Here is a 20175-nt window from a genome sequence, read left to right as displayed (position 1 = left end):
TAAAGAGAGCGGGGAGAGAGGTGTTGTGGGCACCTGTGGATGTGCAGCATGAGTTGGAGTTGGATTATGATGAGGAGAGTGATAAGCTGGAAGAGGGGGAGGTGAGGGATGACGATGACAGTACGGGGGGAGTAAATAGCAACAGTGGAGTTGGTGTTTTGCAGGAGCCTAAACCAACGAAGGGCAAGGAGAAGGTGAAGGTGACCAAGGCCACCAGCACCAGAGGGCGGTCCGGAGAGCCGCACTCATCCTTGTCAGGTTAGGGGGCATGTTGGGCAGCTTGGGATGGCGGGCCCAAAAGGGATAAGAAGAAGGCTTGCCGGTCAGTGGGTGTGGGTGAGGGGTCTGTGCGGGATGGTGAAGGGTTGACGAAGGACAGGCCTAAATTGGGTGACAAGCCGGAGGGGGTTAAGAGTGTATCTACGGCGGGGTTCAGACAGATAAGGTGGATGGGAAGGATGAGAAGGGGGAGAAGTCAGAGGACTAGCATCATAAAAAGTTGCCCTACATGGGGCTGGCCATGCCCCTAGGATCACATCTGTCGGAATAGAATTTGGAAACACGAGTATGTGGACATGTTTAATTTATTTCACAGGGAGATGCAAGCGAAGGAGGTTCCAAGGAGGAGGGATGGGAGCTAACTAGGAGGCCCAGGGTTCCGGTGAACATGGAAAACTGGACTTCAGCGTTTCTTATTTATGCTAGTATTTACTGCGAGAAGCACCTGGATAGGGCCATAGCACTACTAAAGTATATGGACATCATTAGAAAGGCCCAGATGCAATTTTGGGGGGTTCGCTTGGCTGAGCTACAACGAGGAGTTCAGGGCCAGGGTTAGTGCGAACCCGGATAAGCATTGGGGGGAGGTGGACCAAGAATTGTGGATGCAGTGGACGGCATCCACGCACTAAACGGCATCTACTCACACGGCTAGCAGTTTGCCGGTCACTTATCAGTCTTTTCCACCGCGACCCGCCCACAGCGGGGCGGGGGGAAATACCGCTAATACAGGAATCACTGGTCAGCCTGCTAAGCCAGGCAGCAACAACACCGGGGCTTGTTGGAGCTACAACAGGGGCTACTGCTCCCGGTACCAGTGCAAGTTCAAGCATGAGTGCTCCAAGTGTGGAGGGCGGTACGCCCTTACTCAATCTTTTACCCTGGTCACGCCTTCTGAGCAGTGGCAAAACGCGAAAGGAAGGGGACAGACTGGAAAGAAGGGCATCTTCACCGGTTAAGGTGGAGGCGATGGCCCCGTGGCTCTCGTGTTCCCCGGACAGGGAGGTGGCTCTGAAGATTCAGTGGGGTTTCACAGAGGGTTTTTGAGTGGGCTTTCAAGGACTTAGGGTGTAGCGATGGGCGGACAATCTGAAATCAGCCAAGGAGTTGGCGGGATTGGTGGTGGCCAAATTGCAGAAGGAGGTGGACGAAGGCAGGATAGCAGGCCCGTTTCACGACTGGCCAGCTGGCAACTTGATCATCTCCCCATTGAGGGTGGTGCCTAAGAAGGAGGAGGGTGAGTTTATCATGATACATCACCTCTCGTGGCCGGAAAGGCAGTCTGTGAATGATTTCATCGCAGAAGCAGACTCAAGGGTGCTCTATGCGTCGGTGGATTATGCGATCCGCCTAATGAGGGTGTGTGGGCCGGGGGTGTAACTGGCGAAATGTGATGTGAAGTCGGCTTTCCGTCTGCTGCCTATACACCCCGCGGATATCTGTCTACTAGGGATGCAGTTTGCGGGGGCCTTCTACGTGGACAAGGTTTAGCCCATGGGATGCACGATTTCCTGCACACTGTTTGAACTGTTTAGCACATTCTTGCAGTTGGCTTTTACACAGATCAGCGGGCATCGGGACGTTACTCACTACTTGCACAATTTCCTTTTTCTGGGGAAGGCACACTCTGGGGATTGTGGCAGGGCCCTGTCACAGTTCCAAGAGATGGCACAGCCTTTCGGAGTCCCCTTGGCACCAGGAAAGACAGCTGGGCCTAGCCGCAGACTGACATTCTTGGGCATTGAGCAGGATTCCATTCAGTGGATGGCTCGACTCCCTGCCACTAAAGTGATGGAGATACAGGCGTGCCTCTTGTGGGCGATCACGGAGAAGAGGATCACGTTGAGGGCAGTGCAACAACTGCTAGGTTTCTTGAACTTTGCGTGCAGGGTGGTGAGTACTGGACGGACATTCTGCAGACGGCTCGGCATGGTCATGTCGGGGACAGTTCTCCCACACCACAGGGTCCAGATTTTCATGGGGGTCCGGGAGGATTTGAGGACATGGCTGACGTTCTTGACTGATTTCAATGGGATGTCCCTGGACTTTGAGGACAAAAGGATGGTTTGGCAAGTGCAAATTTACTCTAATGCAGCAGGGGCGGCTGGTTTCGGGATCTTCTGGGATGGCAGGTGGTGCGCTAAAGACTGGCCGGCTCATTGGATGAAGCAAGGGAGGAGCATTGCATTTCTGGAATTTTTCCTCTTATCGGTGGCACTGGTGGTGTGGGGACCTGAGTTTCAGAATGAGTCAGTGCTGTTCCATGTGGACAACAAGATCGTGGTTGAGTTGGTCAACCGACAGAGGGTAAGGGATCTGAGAGTGCTGTGTTTGTTGCAGAGTTTCATGCTGAAATGTCTGAGAATGAATGTGGTTTTTAGAGCCAAGCATGTCCCTGGAGCGAATAATCACATTGCGGATGCTTTGTCTTGTTTGCAGTGGCAGCGGTTCCGGCGATTGGCACCAGGAGCGGATTTGTTCAAGACCGAGCTGCAGGTCGGCATCTGGGCCTTGGGGGAGTGAGGGTGATAGGCCTGTTTGAAAACTCTATTGCTGATACTACACGACAAACCTACAGACTGGCGTGGGCGGAATTTGAATCCTTTATGGGATGGTGCGGGATTCTGCTTTTGGAGATCGCTCAACGGTGGAACAAGGAGTGTTGCAGTTTGTATTGCATTGCATTGACAGAGGACTGACGTCTGCGACTATTTCAGGAAAATTGGCAGGAGTGTTGTTCTATTGTTGTTGTTTTTTTTGGTTTTGATCCTACTAAAGATCTGATTATAAGTAGGGTACTCAGAGGCTGGGGTAGGGAAAGAAGGGGGGAGGGGTGTTAAGGGAGGTGAATACGTTATACGTTTGAGCTGTTGGTCAGTTGGTTGAGATTTTGTCGCTTTGTTGTTATGATGTTTTTAAGGTGAGGGTTTTTCCGTTTGTGCATGATATGGATGTTTTTTGGGGCTTTCAGGGTCTCAGAGTTGCTTGTTATGCGGACTGTGTGTGGCAGATGCTATGAGGAGTTCAGGTTAGATGCGGGGCGACTGGGGATTTGGTTGGGTCAGTCGAAAACGGATAAGTTGGGGAGGGGAAAATGGGTTTGGTTGTGTGAGCCTGGTTGTGGGGGTGTATGCCAGGTGGCTGATTGGAGGAATTTCCTGCTGTCCACTCGCACAGGGAGTGTGGAGATCTTCTGTCACATGTCTGGGGCAAAGGTGTCGGCGGGGCAGTTATATGGTGGTGCTGCGCTTGGCATTGAGGCGCCTGGGTCTGGAGCCGGCGGGTTTTGGGACGCACTCTTTCCGGATTGGGGCGGCGACTGCGGCGGCTCGGATGGGTTGGTCCTGGGATAGGATTCGGCGGATTGGGAGGTGGAAGTCTAGGTGCTGTGAGCGGTATGTTCGTAAGTGAGAGGACTTGGCGGGACACGGGGATAGGCATGGGAGGAAGGGTGTGAAACATCTCAGGCTGTGTTACCAACGTCTTTTACTCCCATAGGTTGCGTGGGCGGACTGGGGGCCAAGACGGTCACTTGGATTGTGGGGCATTCGTTTGTGCATTGGGCCTCCAAGTATGCAGAGCAACAGGTGTACGGCTGTAAGGACAACATCATGAGGTGCACTAATGGGGAAAAAGGGGGATGCGATGGGGGGCACTATTGCCTTTTTTCGCGAAGATGGTCCCCCAGAAGGGATTTCCGGATCTGTTGATAATCCATCTGGGTGAGAACGATTTGGTTCGGCTGTCGGGTTTGGCGCTCTTACAGCTGATGCAAAGAGACTTGGAGGTTTTGAAACGTAGGTTGGCAGGGACATGCATTGCCTGGACGGAATTTGTTCCCAGGAAAGTCTGGAGGGGTGCAATCAAACACTGGGCTGTAGAGAAAGCACAAAGGAAACTCAACAGAGCGATGCGGGTTTTCTGTGGGGACAAGGACATTCAAGTCATTGCAAATGCTGGACTGCGACTGGAGGAACCACTACTGGTGAGGGATGGCGGTGTGCATCTTTCGAGACTGGGGAACTCTTATTACATGATGGAGATGAGAGACGTGGTTAGAAAGTTGTGGAACGAGGCGATTTGGTGTCACAGGAATGCTTGAGTAGGTGGGGGAGCAAAAGATGCACAGTTTGGTTCCGGGGGGGTGGCAGGTAACCGCCCTAAAGGGGGTTCCCTGGTTGGTGATACTTTGGAGGGGTGGGGGAGTCAATAGCGGGCGCACCCATCCCTCGGGTGGGGGAGAGTGAATGATGGGGGGAGGTGGAGGCATGAGTGGAATGCTAGTGATACCGGGGAGGATGCTAGGAGATCTGTGGAAATGGATGAAGAATGGAACGGTTCATGGAGTGGTAGGAGAAGTGAGTTTGGAGTGGGTGTACAGAGTGAAGGAATGAAGAGTTGTTGGGGGGTTGGTTTATTGTTGTTGATGTTATTTGATATTGATTATCTTGTGCAGCCTGGTCCTAATCAATGGCCTTTTATGCTTAAGACACCAGCGTGGTCTGTTTATTGCGCGATGGTGGGCCCCGGGGGAAGCACAGTCGCAGACTAGTCTTCCCCTGGGGTTGTTCACGCAGGGGAGGATCAGGCAGGGCCAAGGGGTGAGGTTAGGGGGTGGGTATAAGAATGCATGGGAGGAAGGGATCTTCCTCTTCCTTCATTCTCGGCACCATCGGGAGGGCTTAGTTAAGAAAGGCCACCCACCCACCCTGCAGTTACTAGGGTGTGGGAGTAGGGTTAGCAAAGTGTGCCAGTTTAGGACGGTCTGCAGGGTTGGCGATACTTTGGAAGGGAGGGGGAGTCAATAGCGGGTGCACCCATCCCTCGTTGGGAGGGAGAGTGAATGATGGGGGAGCTGGAGACATGAGTGGAATGCCAGGTGATACCGAGGAGGATGCTAGGAGGTCTGTGGAAATGGCTGAAGAATGAACTCGTCATGGAGTGGTAGGAGAAGTGAGTTCGGAGTGGGTGAAGAGAGTGAAGGAATGAAGAGTTGTTGGGGGTTGGTTTATTGTTGTTGATGTTATTTGATATTGATTATGTTGTGCAGCCTTTTACGCTGAAGACACCAGCGTGGTCTGTTTATTGCGCGATGTGCAGCACGTGCTCACTTAGCTGTGTTCTCAGAATGTTGAGCTACACCTTCGCAAATGTCCCCCGTGGTGTAGCTGGGTGGGGAGGGGGAGGTGGAACGAGTATTAGGGGAGGCGGCCTCCCCCGCTCTTATTTGCTGTCCAGGGGTGGCAATAGCAAGCATCCCCTACCCCTTCCTCAAGGCGTTGAAAACTCTCTGCTCTTCACTGCGGCTGCCACGTGCGGCCAGAGGGGTAGCTATGCCAATGAATGTACCTGCCCTAGAGAAGTGGATCAGAAACTCAGTTTATGTGACTGCACCTATTAAGCTTGTTAAAACTTCAAACAAGGCAAGTAATATAACATTGCAAAGGTTTAGTGACCAAAAGAAAGCTCCCTCTTGCTTAATCATTCAAGTGTTCTTTTTGTTTATTTGTGAAAAACTAGTCACTTCTCTTTTCTAAAGCACAAACCATCTTAAATGGCGATATTGTTTTAGATTTTTTCCAAGCTGTCTTTTTCCCATATTCCAAAATTGAGCTCAACTGAAACATCTTCGGAGGTGCCGTTTGTTGAAATGTCACGTTGCAATTGAAAGTCCTTGCACAAAACAACTGTTATATATACAATTCCAATTTCATTTGTATTAGGAGAACATGTATTACTGCCTGATATAATCTTACCACCATAAATTCTTCTCCACTTCAATTTTACCTGATGGTTTATGAGGTCTTAGATCTCCAAAATCTCTAAAGAAAAAGCTCATAGAATGTGTTGTGACTTTACAATTGCATGATTTTATTGTAAATCACAAGGTACATCACTTCTTTTAAGGAGGCAATGGCCCCCTTTGGAAAGAGAGTCCACCCTTCCGTCCCCCATAGATTACCAGTGAATGTTGATTGATTGTGATAGTGTCTGTGTTATAATTATATTTGATTATTTAGCTACATGTGACCCTGTGACAATGTGTGCATTACACCTGTGGCATTCAGTGGTGCTGAGTTATTCTGTGGCACTGAGTGATGCTGTGGTGTTGAGTGATGCTGTGGCATTGAGTGATGCTGTGGCGTTGAGTGATGCTGTGGTGTTGAGTGAGGCTGTGGTGTTGAGTGGCGCTTTGGCGTTGAGTGGTGCTGTGGTGTTGAGTGGTGCTGAGTGATTCTGTGGCGCTGAGTGATGCTGTGGTGTTGAGTGGTGCTGTGGCGTTGAGTGGTGCTGTGGCGTTGAGTGGTGCTGAGTGATGGTGCGGCGTTGAGTGATGCTGTGGCATTGAGTGATGCTGTGGCGGCTGTGCGTTGAGTGGTGCTGTTGCGTTGAGTGGTGCTGTGGCATAGAGTGGTGCTGTGGCATTGAGGGGTGCTGTGGCATTCAGTGGTGCTGAGTTATTCTGTGGCACTGAGTGATGCTGTGGTGTTGAGTGATGCTGTGGCGTTGAGTGATGCTGTGGCGTTGAGTGATGCTGTTGTGTTGAGTGAGGCTGTGGTGTTGAGTGCCGCTGTGGTGTTGAGTGGTGCTGTGGCATTGAGTGGTGCTGAGTGATTCTGTGGCACTGAGTGATGCTGTGATGTTGAGTGGTGCTGTGGTGTTGAGTGGTGCTGTGGTGTCTAGTGGTGCTGTGGTGTTGAGTGGTGCTGTTGCATTGAGTGGTGCTGAGTGATGCTGTGGCGTTGAGTGATGCTGTGGCATTGAGTGATGCTGTGGCGTTGAGTGGTGTTGTGGCATTGAGTGGTGCTGTGGCATTGAGGGGTGCTGTGGCATTCAGTGGTGCTGAGTGATGCTGTGGCGTTGAGTGATGCTGTGGCATTGAGTGATGCTGTGGCGTTGAGTGGTGTTGTGGCATTGAGTGGTGCTGTGGCATTGAGGGGTGCTGTGGCATTCAGTGGTGCTGAGTGAATCTGTGGCGCCGAGTGATGCTGTGGCATTGAGTGATGCTGTTGCGTTGAGTGGTGCTGTGGTGTTGAGTGATGCTGTGGTGTTGAGTGGTGCTGTGGTGTTGAGTGGTGCTGGGTGAATCTGGGCACTAAGTGATGCTGTGGTGTTGAGTGACGCTGTTGCATTGAGTGGTGCTGTGGTGTTGAGTGGTGCTGTGGCGTTAAGTGGCTGAATGACCAGCACTGAATACTGTCTGCACAATAATATTGGATATTTACATCTGAAGAAGTGACCCATGCAGGGATAGTTGCTGCATTCTTCTTGTGCTGTACATTCTCTGTTGGTCTAATAAAATACATTTCTGTCTCTATATTGCAATTAGTAGCAGGCGCCTGATTACATTCATGCAAGCGTGTAATATGACCAATTCTACCAGCCAGGTTAACCCCTTCTGTGCTAATGACGAGCCCAGGCTCGTCATGCAGCACGGTGCTCGTGTGCTGGTGATGAGCCTGGGCTTGTCATGAGCCGTGGAACGCTCACACACGGGGCTAATTCCCCCGCTGTGCTGAGCGTTCCATTGTGCGGGCGGGTTCATGACGAGCCCAGGCTCGTCACCAGCACACGAGCACAGTGCTGCATGACGAGCCTGGGCTCATCATCAGCACCTCAGCGCCGTGCGCGGCCCACCTCTCCCCCACACCACGGGGGAATTAACCCCGCGGCGAAGAGGTTAAATCCCACATGCAGTTAATGGACACTTTATCGCACTAATGACATGCTGCGGGGGCGGGCAGCTTTTATTAGAAGGAGGAGTTAAGCAGAGAAAATGGCGAGACACTTGAGTTCAAGCATGACACGCTCTGACACAAAGTAAACACTCCGGAGCTGGCAACTTCACCACAGAAATAAAGTGTTGCCAACAATGCATTGTCCACTGAGGTGAATAAAGAACCAAACTCAAAATTATCATAAAAACAACTGACCGCAAGAGTGGAAAGACTTCGGTCATGATTCCGTAGGGAGAGGAGGTGGATGTCACATATGGCTGCTATGTCTCAGGCTCATAGAACGGGCGCCGATGTGCTGGCTCAATCGTGAGATAAACATTACCTCACAGAGAGCGGCGAACAGTATGGAGTCCAAAATTTTTATAAAAGTGAGTGCAAGCATTTCGGTGAACCAATGCGTGAGGTGTATGTCCGCTATCAGGCAAAGAAACGGTGTTCATTGAGATAAATAAAGACTGCGTATAGACAGTCGGAAAAAGCATTGGCCGCGCGGCCGCAAAAGTAACACCACTCGGCAATAAAACAAGAAACAAACACGAGGGAGGAATGTTGGGGTAATTAAAGCTGCTTCAAGAGCCTGGTGGTCTGGGGGTGAGGGAGCGGGGGAGCGAGCGAGTGGGAGGGAACGAACATATGGGGTGTGAGTGAGGCCAAGCGCGCGCTGGCGAAGCGTCACGCTTCAATAGATCACATGCATTGGGAGGAATCCGCTTGTTCAAGAGTATTGTTTCCCCTACAATATGTCAGAGCTATAAATAGTTCAACATGAAAAACGAAACTGACATGGGCAGAAAGCCAAGGGAAATGTAACAAAGGGAGTGCAGAAGGCAGTAAGTAGTAAGGAAGCCACAACTGATAACTAAAAAGCAATTTGTAAAGCCAGCCCCTGATACCTCCATTTGGCTTCCCTCAGATTTAGAACTGATTACTGGGTCAAGCACAAAAATGTTTTGCTACCCTCTAAAGCTTCTGCATCCAGGACTCAAAAACCAGGAGCTTTTATAAAGAGGGTTGAAAACCCTCTTTTGTGCCTAAAACCCAAATTAAGAAAGTTTCACATCTGCTGTAGACCTCCAGCTTCTCATAGCAAGAACAGTGGCACCTGGCACCATGGTGTGAGGGCCTAGATGCATACCAGTTATGGTGGTCTTAAACTTCTCTCCAAGGATGCAGAAGGGCACACATCCCTTGATTGTATTGGGCCTAAATAACATGAAACTGCCCCATCTCTCACTCACTACTGGCCCTGTGAAGCAGGAGTCCTAATATGGCTGCTACCACTTCCTGGTTTATATGGTGGCAGCCTATCAGATCTCAGCTTGAGATCTGTCAGATCCGCAGAGGCTCAGGTCCCAAGATATACAAGATTTTGATCATTCATTTCTCAAAAACTACTGAACGGATTTGCATCAAATCTCAAAACCTCTCTTTCTGAACCAGGATCTAGCTTTCAGACAAATTTGGTGTCATTCTGTTCAGCGGTTTGTGTTGTAGATATGTCTAAAATTTCTATGGAACAATGAATGAGGAAAACTTTTTTTGGGACCCTTCTTATTTCTCTGCCCCCATTTGACAGATCACCCTGAAGCTTTCCATGCGAAAACTAGCCAAAAAGTATAAATAAAATAAAAATATATATGTATCAGATTTTACAATCAAAAGACCTTGGCTACAGACCTGAAAAAATTGCAAAAAGGATTTAATAGAAACAAACAATATTGGCTGCTTGGGTTTTCAAGACGTGGCCTGATAGGGCCACTCAGGATGTTGCTGGGGGTTTGATCCCAAACCTCTAGACAGGGTCCCTAGCAGGCACGGACTGGCTGTTGCGGACACCGGGCAATCCCCCGGTGCGCCGCATGGGTGGGGGCCGTTTTGTTACAGGGCCGATTTTGCAGCATAGTAACAAAATCGGCCGAAAACCGGCCCTGGCAAAGAGCTGGGTTGCACCCCAAACCCCTGGGGAGCCGGCCGAGCTCTTTGCCAGGGCCGATTTTGGTTCCCAGTCCGGCCTTGGTCCATAGGTCAGTGCTTAATTTGAGTGGGTGGTTTCCAGGGCTAGGCACCAGCACTTAATTGTCAACACTGGTACCTCTGACAGTCTGCCATATGAGAGTGCTGTTTTTTTACTTCAGAGATGAGCTTAACAACTGTTGCTTGCTAATTCAATATTTATTAAGAATGACTAATACCAGCTGCCAAAGCCATTCTTGTAACTTGGAGATCCTGAAATTGTCAAAATTGTCAAGCTTGCAGGAGTGTGACTTATTAGTTATGCTGCTACTGTAAATGCCAGCGCAAGCGGAAGTGGCCTGCTGACTAGAGCCCTGGCACTCATTTGTTTACAAATTAAGCACTGCTACAGATAAACATGCAAGAAGTTCCCAAGAGAAAACGAAAAAAACAGACTGCTCCTGCTGAACTCTTGGACCTTTTTCCAGCCAGTCTTACCCACGTCACGATTGCTCAAACTTTCAAACAACTATTTCTCACACATCATCCTGCCTGCTTTCCAGCATGAAGGGTGCTGTTTAAATTAACCATAATAACAACGAGGAACTTGCAGCAGTGTTTTGGAGGACGTGTAATTAAATCGAACATAGACAGTTTGGAGCGGCAGCTGGAGGCCTCCTCCTGCAAATCTTTAAAACGTTTTCCCGCTCAAGGGGTTAATCCTGGGTCACTGCGAAAATGCCTGGGCTAACACTGCCATTTACTGCTGTTCCTTTACCCAATAAGGCATCTAAAAGCACTAATGAAACCCCAGCGACCTTTCCTCGGCCTGACACACCTCCCAGGGCCATGACCCTTTGCCTCCTGGAGGACAACGTGAGGACTGTTTGAAGGTCACGTCACGTGCAACTTTTACTTATGAGTCAGCTGCAGATACTAAGAAGACATTCCACAGAAAAACATATTCACCTCATCAGAATTGTGGGACATTCATTCATCTATCGCCCAGATGCTAAAGAATTCTGCCTGCCCATTGAAAGAGCAGGCGTCAGGCTATTAAATTCAGGGTTCACATGCTTTTCTCACATGGATTTTACCCTGGCACGCCTGAAATAATGTTGGCATTGGGAACAGGAACGTTTGCAGGGGGAATACCAGCAGTTCCCAGTGTGGAGCTCAGATGTGCCAGCTGACGCACTCCCTGGCCGACTGCAACCCCCAGCTAACTCCAACATGTCTGCCCAGGGAAGTATGCTCAAGAAACAGAACAAAACAGACATTTAACAATCTGCGAGTACCTGAACACGAACTGGGTAAGGCATCACCTGGACGGCTAACTGGTACCCCTTTAATACGTGAAGCACGCTTGTTGGCAGTGCCCTGAAATAAAAGGCTGCCAATCACCCATGGGAAACAGTCACAGTAGCACAGACACTACAAGCTTACCTGCTAGTCGCCTCTCTCTCGTGTTTTTCCAGATGGCATCCAGCGCCCTAGCAGTGGAGTCCCGGATGTGGTCACTAAGCGACCTCCTCAGGGGGGTCTTCAGGGGTTGCTCCATGTCTCAGGTAAGTCTCCACAAGCGGGTGAACCCCCTGCCCTTCAGTCGCGCCACATGTGCGCGGGGTGGTTGTTCGCCTCGTGCCACCGGCAGCAGATGCCGCGTCATTCGCTGCCCGCAGCCTTCACGCGCGGTGCCTCCGCCGTCCTTCGCAGGGGCCCGGCATTGCAGTGCTGACTGCGGACAGAGCGTAGCTCCGACTGCAGGCAATCCCCTGGCAGGCTGCCAAGCCCAGCACCACGGCTACTACATCTGGAAAGGCTTAAGGCGAGCTAACGGTACACCCGCGTAGATTTGTAGCTTTGCTGCGCCTATCTCTGCGATTCTAGTTTCCTGTTTAATAAAATGCATTTATTTGGTATGGGCTTATCAGCCTGCTCGTTTTTCAGCGTGACACGCCTGTCCTTAACTGACATTGCCGCTTATTCCTGATGAAAAGGAGCACGAGGAAAGGAGGAGATGGAGGAATATAAATTATGAATATGTTTTCAAACGTTTTAATCGTTGAACACTACCCAAAATACCGTTTTAATCTTTTTTAACATTTATGTACATACATTAAGGTCTATTGGGATATTTCAGGGGTCTGTGCAGGCGCGCAGAATAGGAAATAAAATCATAGTTTTTAATCATTGCAACCTTTGCTATGTCAGACTCTTAGGCCACGGAAGTATTTTTAGAATGAATGTCAAATGAATATTGCTCAGAAGAGTCATTCGTGCTGATCTGCAGTGTTTTCAGCTGCAATCTGAAACCCGCATAGGGACTGCACTTTACAGGGTCATTTGTCATGGTAGTTTCCTGCCCTTGCACCTCTCGTGCAGGGGAGCCCTGACCTGTTTCCTGTATTGTTTTCCAGAGGAGCAGCGCTCAGCCACTCTCATACGTTGCAAAAGAAGAATTTATCAACGCCCAATCAGCAAAACCAACGTTCCACAGAACTGCAGAGGACATTATGTGGTCATATCAGCTGGACTGATGTTCCTATCTGAAAAGTCTGTGCACCATCAGGTCAGACAACAAAGAGTGATTGTTTGCCAGTAGAACGTTCCGCTTAAATTACCATGATGGAGACACTCAGGATCCTTAAGCTAAAACATCCACACATCCATTTCCAGCCATACCTAACCAAAAATGTAGCAGCATTTTTTTTACACTTAACTACCAGAACACCCAGACTTTAACTTCACACGGGACAATGCCCTGCTGTGCATAAGACCAGGCCATGGCACTAAAATTCTATTAAAATTAGTATCCAGGAACCTAAAGAAAGAAGCCAAGTCTAGAGGTGTAACAGCCTGACCCTACTACAACACTCGGACAACCATCAATTCTTCATACTACAGAATCAAATAAAAACTGACCTGGCCATGAAATGGAAGAAGAGCTTCCTCATCAGCAGGTGTCACTACATATCTCTCCTCGCTTTCACTCACAACTCCTCCTGTGTAGTTACTCGAGCAACCACCCTCTATGCCCTCTTCTTCAATGCGTACATGCCCTGTTTAGACATTCACATCAGGTTCTTTAAAACCACTTTCTAAATTTATGCACACAACCAGCAAATTCTCCTAGAAATACATAACACACAAGGGCTCAAATCAATAGCCTTGGATGAACCACGACTAACAACTAACTGGAAATGAACCTGAAAAGAAAGATATATTGGGGGTTTGGCCTGACAAGATAGGCAAGTGGATGTAGTCCACTGAGGCTCCACCGCCATCAACTACAGATGAGGGGCTAGACACCTCCGATGGGATCGACCAAAGCACAACAACACCTCTCTAACCTACGGCCAACTATTGTCACCGGGAGCGGCAAAGTAGGGTACAGGTAGAGGGTGGATTGTGTCAGATGGGAGAGACGGCAAGCAGAGACAAGATCGTGCAGAGCAAAATGATCGGACCGTAAAGTTTTCTTAACACAAGAGATGACCTTCCAGAGTGTCAACGAGGTTCACTACGGCATCGAGAGGGCGGAGAAGCAGCGCTCCGGATAAGGAGCGCAGACATCCTAATGTGGCTGTGACCAGATGAATGCAGCATAGTGAATGTACGAGCCAACCTAGTGAGGTGAGCCACAAAGCTCCTCGTGAAGGCGGAGGAAGGCAACGGGACCCTTTTGGGCACAAAGGAGAGATGTGAGGCCCAGGCTCATTGGAAACGGAGGCTCGGGCGATAGTATCAGCGAATTTCTGACATAATATCGACAGACAGAATATCGAAATGCAAAAATATCGGAGCAAAAATATCGACATCAAAAATATCGGAATCCTATCTTCATGAAGGTAAGTACAAAAATATCGAAAAAATAATATCGTAGTACAAAAATATCGGAATCAAAAATATCGTTTTTTTAAATGTATTAATAATAATGTAAAAATAATTTTAAAATACATATAATTTTACAAATATTAAATAAAAATATTAAAACAAAATTAAAACTAATACATATACATTTAAAATAAATAAAACACTTAATAATTTAATGTACATTTTTTTAATGTTATTTATTTGATTTAATGTAATATTTTTTTGTTTTTACCCTGTACGCCTGTACCCCAAAAACCCAAAACTGACCCTGAACCCTAAAAATATCCCTGTACCCCAAAAACCCAAAACTGACCCTGAACCCTTAAAATATCCCTTTACCCAAAAACTGAAAACTGACCCTTATCCCTAAAAATACCCCTTTACCCAAAAACTGAAAACTGACCCTGAACCCTAAAAATACCCCTTTACCCAAAAACTGAAAACTGACCCTGAACCCTAAAAATACCCCTTTACCCAAAAACTGAAAACTGACCCTGAACCCTAAAAATACCCCTTTACCCATGAACTGAAAACTGACCCTGAACCCTAAAAATACCCCTTTGCCCAAAAACTGAAAACTGACCCAGAACCCTAAAAATACCCCTTTACCCAAAAACTGAAAACTGACCCTGAACCCTAAAAATACTCCTTTACCCAAAATTAATTAATATTATTTAATTACCAATTAATTATTAATTAACAATAACAATAAAGTAAATATATTAGCACATTAGCTGTAATTAATTTAATTTAATAATTAATATTATTTTTCCCTATTAATTAATTAAGAATAACAAAAAATTATATATAAAAAAATTACTATAATTAATGTAATTAAATAATTAATATTAATTATTTACCAACTAATTAATAATTATAAATATGTACAAAATTATATTAATTAATTAACTAATTAATATAAATTAATTACCAATTAATTATTAATTAAAATATGTACAAACATATATCAATTAATTAATTATTATTAAATTACTTCCCACCCTATTCCCCTATAAACCCATAACCCGCTACAGAACATATTTATCAATTAATCAATTAATTAAAATTAATTAAAAATTATTTCTCAATTAATTAATTAATAATTCCTACTAATTAATAATTAATTTAACATAATTAAATTACTTCCCACCCTATTCCCCTATAAACCCACAACCCGCTACAGTAGTAAAAGACAATATTTAATTAAATTACATTAAAATAAATATTAAAACATAATAAATACAATATAATATACACTAAATTTATTTAAAAATTGATATTAGTAACATCGAAGTTATTTATTTCGATATTATTGACATCGATATTTAAAACTTCGATATTACTGATATCATACTAATATCGATATTAAGACTGTCGATATTACTTACCTTCGATATTTTGTCCCATCGATATTAAAACTTCGATATTTTTGTATATCGATATTTAAAAATCGATATTTTGTCTGTGTACCAGTATCAGCAAACACAGAGATGGCAGGCAACGTGGGGGGAATGCCTGACTTTAGGATGGGGGCCGCAACCTTTCAGAACGTCAGCTCCTGTTAGCGGAACACAGGCTTGAGTCGGATTGTGCCGCCACCGCTAGACAGAGGAGGCTCGCGGAATTATAATAGTTACATGTGGGCACCACTGGAGTTTTGAAGAGTTAGCCCATTAAGGCTTCTATGTTCGACCAGGGATGCTCTGCACACAGATTAGGGGGTGACACAAACTAGACCTGACTGGAGCCACAGGGGGATTGAGAGATATCGGGGGCCCCTCCAATGGCAATTGCACTCACGGTCCCAGAAGCCACCTAAAGATGCCACAGTGAGCAAGGGGGAAGGGAGAGAATGTTCTCCCCTTGCCAACAGTAATTAATCTGATTGCCTGAAGAGGAAAAGAGAGTGTAAGCCAGCCTCCTGGGCAGAATTGAGGGGACCTACCATTTGTTGCACATACCCTAAAGCATACAGCATCACTTGGTAAGTGCTCCAGAGGCTGGGAATTCCCTCTAGGAGCTTCTAGAAAAGTAAAGGAGAGTGAAAGTCAATAAACCACACACCAGGATCTCTACCCGAGGTGTGCCCCAGGACCAATGAGCACATCTTAATGCCACCCAAAAAGTCACAACCACAGTCTAATAGGGTTTTGAGCTACTTCGCCAAAACGGACAGTGGGGGCAGCCTGTGCTACTGGGGCAGAGGAGACCATGGCATTGATAAAAGATGATCTGCTAACTTTGTTGCAAGAGTTTAAGCGCATATTAAGGGAAGAACTGAAGACTGATTTGACCGCCTCCCTAGATGCCTTTAAATCGGAATTAAATGAAAGATTTAACCTGCTGCAACAGGATGTTGACTCAGTTGGTATGAGACTAATAGATCTGGAAACTAAAACGATGGATTGTGAGCAGCTCACACAGCGTGCAGAGGATCAAATACACATTTTCAGCCCACAACTGAAGATCACAATTCTGAAGAATGAGGATTTAGAACACAGGATGCGTCGCAAGAACATCAGAATTAAGGTCTTTAAGGAAAGAATGGAATGGATTGACCTAGAGGCCTTTGTGGTAAGTCTCTTTGAGGAGACTCTTAGAGAAACACATTTGAAGGTCAAAGTGGAAAGGGCACAGAGTGGCAAGGCCTTTGAAAGGGAACAAGAGACGTCCACGGGACATACTGGTGAAATTACGCTCCTTCAAAGTGAAAGAGGTGATCCTGCAAGCCGCAAAAAAAGAGACAGAGCGCTGTTTCAAGGCGCGCCGTGCTCCCTCTATCAAGACCAAGCCCTGGCAATGCTAGCAAGAAGAAAGATGTTCTGCATAGTAACGGAAAAGCTCATCAAAGAACAAATCAAATATCAATGGGCATTTCCATTTGGCCTGGCATATGAGTAACGCAATAAAGCTCACCATGTGACAGACCTTCAGGATGCCCTAACCCTGTTGGTCATGCCACTGCTGGAGGGGCAGCAACATGGAGAGATGCTGACCTCTTGAATGCAAGGCCCCTCAGGGTCTGAGGGAGGAGGGCTGTGGCTTTCCCAGAGGCGCACAAAGGCTCATAAGTGGCATTGATGATATAGAGAGGACAATGGTTCGGGATGGCTGCTCGCTTGCCGCCCTACTAGAAAGGGCCTTGACGATAAAGGATGTTGTATCATGAGTGAAGGTATTGAAGTTCAAATCTGGAGGTGCATTAGCCAGACATTTAGCATTCAAATTTAATGACGGTGGCGGTCTCTGACCCACTCGCCTCATATCATGTATTTTTTTATACACAGTTTCACTGGTTGGGACTTGACCGTCCCAGAAATTTTGGGGCTGGGGATTTTGTTTGTTTATTTGTTACATAACTCAGATACCACCTGGACACTTGGCGAGCTACCTATGAGTGGAGGATTGTATTGTACAGTATGTGAGAGAACAGCTAGTCTGTATGAGGAGAATCTGAGGAGAATGGGTGGATGGGAGAAGATGGGGGTCTGGGAAACACAAGGGCAAGGCCATAACCTCTAGGAACTAGGGGAATGATCACTATTTTATTATGGAATGTAAGGGGTCTTAACACTCAACTTAAGCGCCACAAGATCTGGAACTATCTAGCAGTTTCCCACTTCGATATAGTGACCGTACTGGAGACCCACATCAAATGGTCAGAGGACTACAGATTTTAACTTAAGCTTTAATCCCTGATGTATCGACCTTTGGCTTTGACTAAACACAGTGCAATGGCATTGTTATTTCACTCTGCATTTCAAAATCCAGCCAATGGGACACAAGACAGATAAGGAGAGACAGTGGGTAATGGACAAGGGCAGTCTCAGAGGGAAACAATGCACATTGGTCTCAGTTTATGCTTCCAATGCAGGACAGGTAGCCTTTCTCCAGTCCTTCCTAACAATACTGGGAGGCTTTGCTGAAGGTGAAATTCTATTAATGGGATACTTCAACTTGACATGGCATTCGGGGTTGGATAGTTCACAGCCATACAGATCTTTTGCCAGCAGCTAACCGAAGTGCAGTGATGGAACTAAGGCTGATAGATGCGTGGAGATCTATCCAACCCACGGTTAAAGATTACTCTTTTTATTCACACATACACAGCACGTACTCAAGGCTAGACTACTCTTTTATTAGCAAATCCATTCTCTCCGAATAGTAGGCAGTGCTTATACACCCTATTGCGATCTCTGACCATGCACCAATCGCGATGACTTTAGAGTGGATTGCTCCATCAACAAAAGAATCGAGGCGGTATTTCCTTAACTCATTAGTGAGAGACAGAGTACAGCAAGATGAGCTTAGGAAAGCAATCCGTGAGTGTTTTCAACTAAATTGTCCCACAGACACTAGCCCCTCAAATAATTGGGATGCCTTTAAGTCAATGCTACGAGGCAAGTGTATACAACTCATGTCTCAAGTTACCAAGCAAGGAACACGCAACAGGGTACAGCTAGAGGACGAATTAAAAAAGTGTGAAGTAGCTCACAAAATAAACCCAAAGTTAGTCCTCCATAGGCAGGTCACCATGTTAAATGGAAAATTAAATGCAATCTATTTCCACAGAGCGGAATATACTCTTCTGAAACTCAAGCAGACCTCGTATGAGCATGGGAACATGGTGGGAGACAACTAAGAGTCAAACAAGAGAAAGAATTTATAGGGGGACTCAGTGGGAAGGACAGAGAGCTGATAGGCTCGGAAGGAGAGAAGGCCGAGGAGTTTAAAGATTTCTACGAAGGCCACTATACCATGGCTCCAATGGACCGACAACACAACTTGAATTTCTCAGCTCCATTTATCTCCCACAAGTGTCAGCAGTTCAGAATGAATACCTGGGTGACACCATTACAGAAGAGGAAGTATGCCAGGCAATAGGGGGACGAAGCTTCATAAATCATCGAGCCGAGATGGCCTGACTGCACAGTTTTATATGACCTTTTGTACTGAGGTGCCCCCCCAGTTGACCATGCTTTTTTATTACATAGCAACAGAGCAAGCAGTCACACGCTCGATGAGCAAAGCATTCGCGTTGGTAACACCCAAACCCGGAAAGGACCGGCAGCTCTGTGGGACATAACGACCAATAGCCCTCTCAATTTAGATGCTAAATTATAGTAAAATATTTTGACTACACGACTAGGAAAACCTAATGCTGGATCTGATTTATTGGGCCAGTTGGGGTTCATCAAAGGCAGGTAAACTTACAATAATATTAGAAGAGTGCTCCACTTTATTGAAAAGTTCACCAAAAGACACATTCTGGCGGTCCTACTGGAGCTCGACACAGAGGAAGTGTTTGACCGGCTGAACGGGGCTTTTTTATTTAAGACATTGAAAAAGTTTGGCCTTTCGATGTTTTCATTGCTATGGTCTGAGCTAATTATGTGCAGCCTAGAACGAAGGTGATGGTCAATGGGGTGCAATCCAGTTTTTACACTGATCAGAGGCACCAGACAAGGATGCCCCTTTTCTCCGTTGATATTTGCTTTGAGCATAGAACCCTTGGCAATGAAAATACGAACTTCACCAGAGATCCACAGCATTATGTTCGGCAACACAGAACATAGATTATCATTCTTTGCCGGTGACGTATTGCTTTCCCTCATGACACCACAAAGTTCCCTTGCAGCCCTACTAGTAGAGCTTAAACATTTTGAAACATTAGTAGGTTTTCGGATCAACCTAGCAAAATCCTACAGAATCTGACCCTTCCCAGGGCAGAAATGACTAAAATAATAGAGAAGACCCCCTTCCAATAACAAAGAGATCACTTATTTAGGAATACAAATGACACCCAACTTATTGGCATTATATAAGTCAAACATTCCTCCCCTTCTCAACCATTGAAGAGTGATCTTAAAAGATGGACCCCAATAATCCCCTCCTGGTTGAGAAGAATAACTGCACTAAAGATGTTGGTGCTGCCAATGATTCTCTATTTATTCCAGGCATTATCCATAGAAGCAACCATTACCTTTTTACCAGTATAAACTCTAACTATAAACTACATTTATCTGGCAGAAGGGATGGGCCCACTTATCATACAACATACTCAAGCGTCTGAAGGTTTACGGTGGTCTTGGGCTATTGAATTTCTATCTTTACTATCAGGCAGTCCCACTGCGAGTGATTACTGAATGGTTCATGCAGGAATCAGATACGCACTGGCTGCACATGGGCAGAGCAATAGTGGGTAGGGTTATTTGGGATGTCTTGTGGAAATCTAAGAACCAGCGTCCCCCCAATGCATACTTACGTAGTCCCACAGGGACTACTTTCACCACCTGGGACAGAGTAAACAAAAGGGCCAACTGGACAA

At 46.6% G+C, this 20175-nt stretch overlaps 1 protein-coding gene across 2 annotated transcripts in view; it reads right to left on the bottom strand.

The window, feature by feature from the left end:
* The window catches only part of DLC1 (DLC1 Rho GTPase activating protein), a 1582515-nt gene that overhangs the window by 455594 nt on the left and 1106746 nt on the right, over positions 1-20175 (bottom strand). Inside the window, exon 1 of one of the 2 annotated variants that reach the window (XM_086962608.1) lies at positions 11418-11707. The exons of the other annotated variant lie outside the window; for it this stretch is intronic. Within the exon in view, the coding sequence (XP_086818734.1) occupies positions 11418-11532 (115 nt within the window). The 5' untranslated portion in view covers positions 11533-11707. Of the gene's footprint in view, positions 1-11417; positions 11708-20175 lie in introns of those variants that run through there. 2 annotated transcript variants of the gene reach the window in all.

This window comes from Lissotriton vulgaris, chromosome 3_1, assembly GCF_964263255.1.
Source record: "Lissotriton vulgaris chromosome 3_1, aLisVul1.2, whole genome shotgun sequence".
NCBI classification, from domain to species: Eukaryota; Metazoa; Chordata; class Amphibia; order Caudata; family Salamandridae; genus Lissotriton; species Lissotriton vulgaris.
This window is presented reverse-complemented; position numbering and strand designations above follow the sequence as displayed.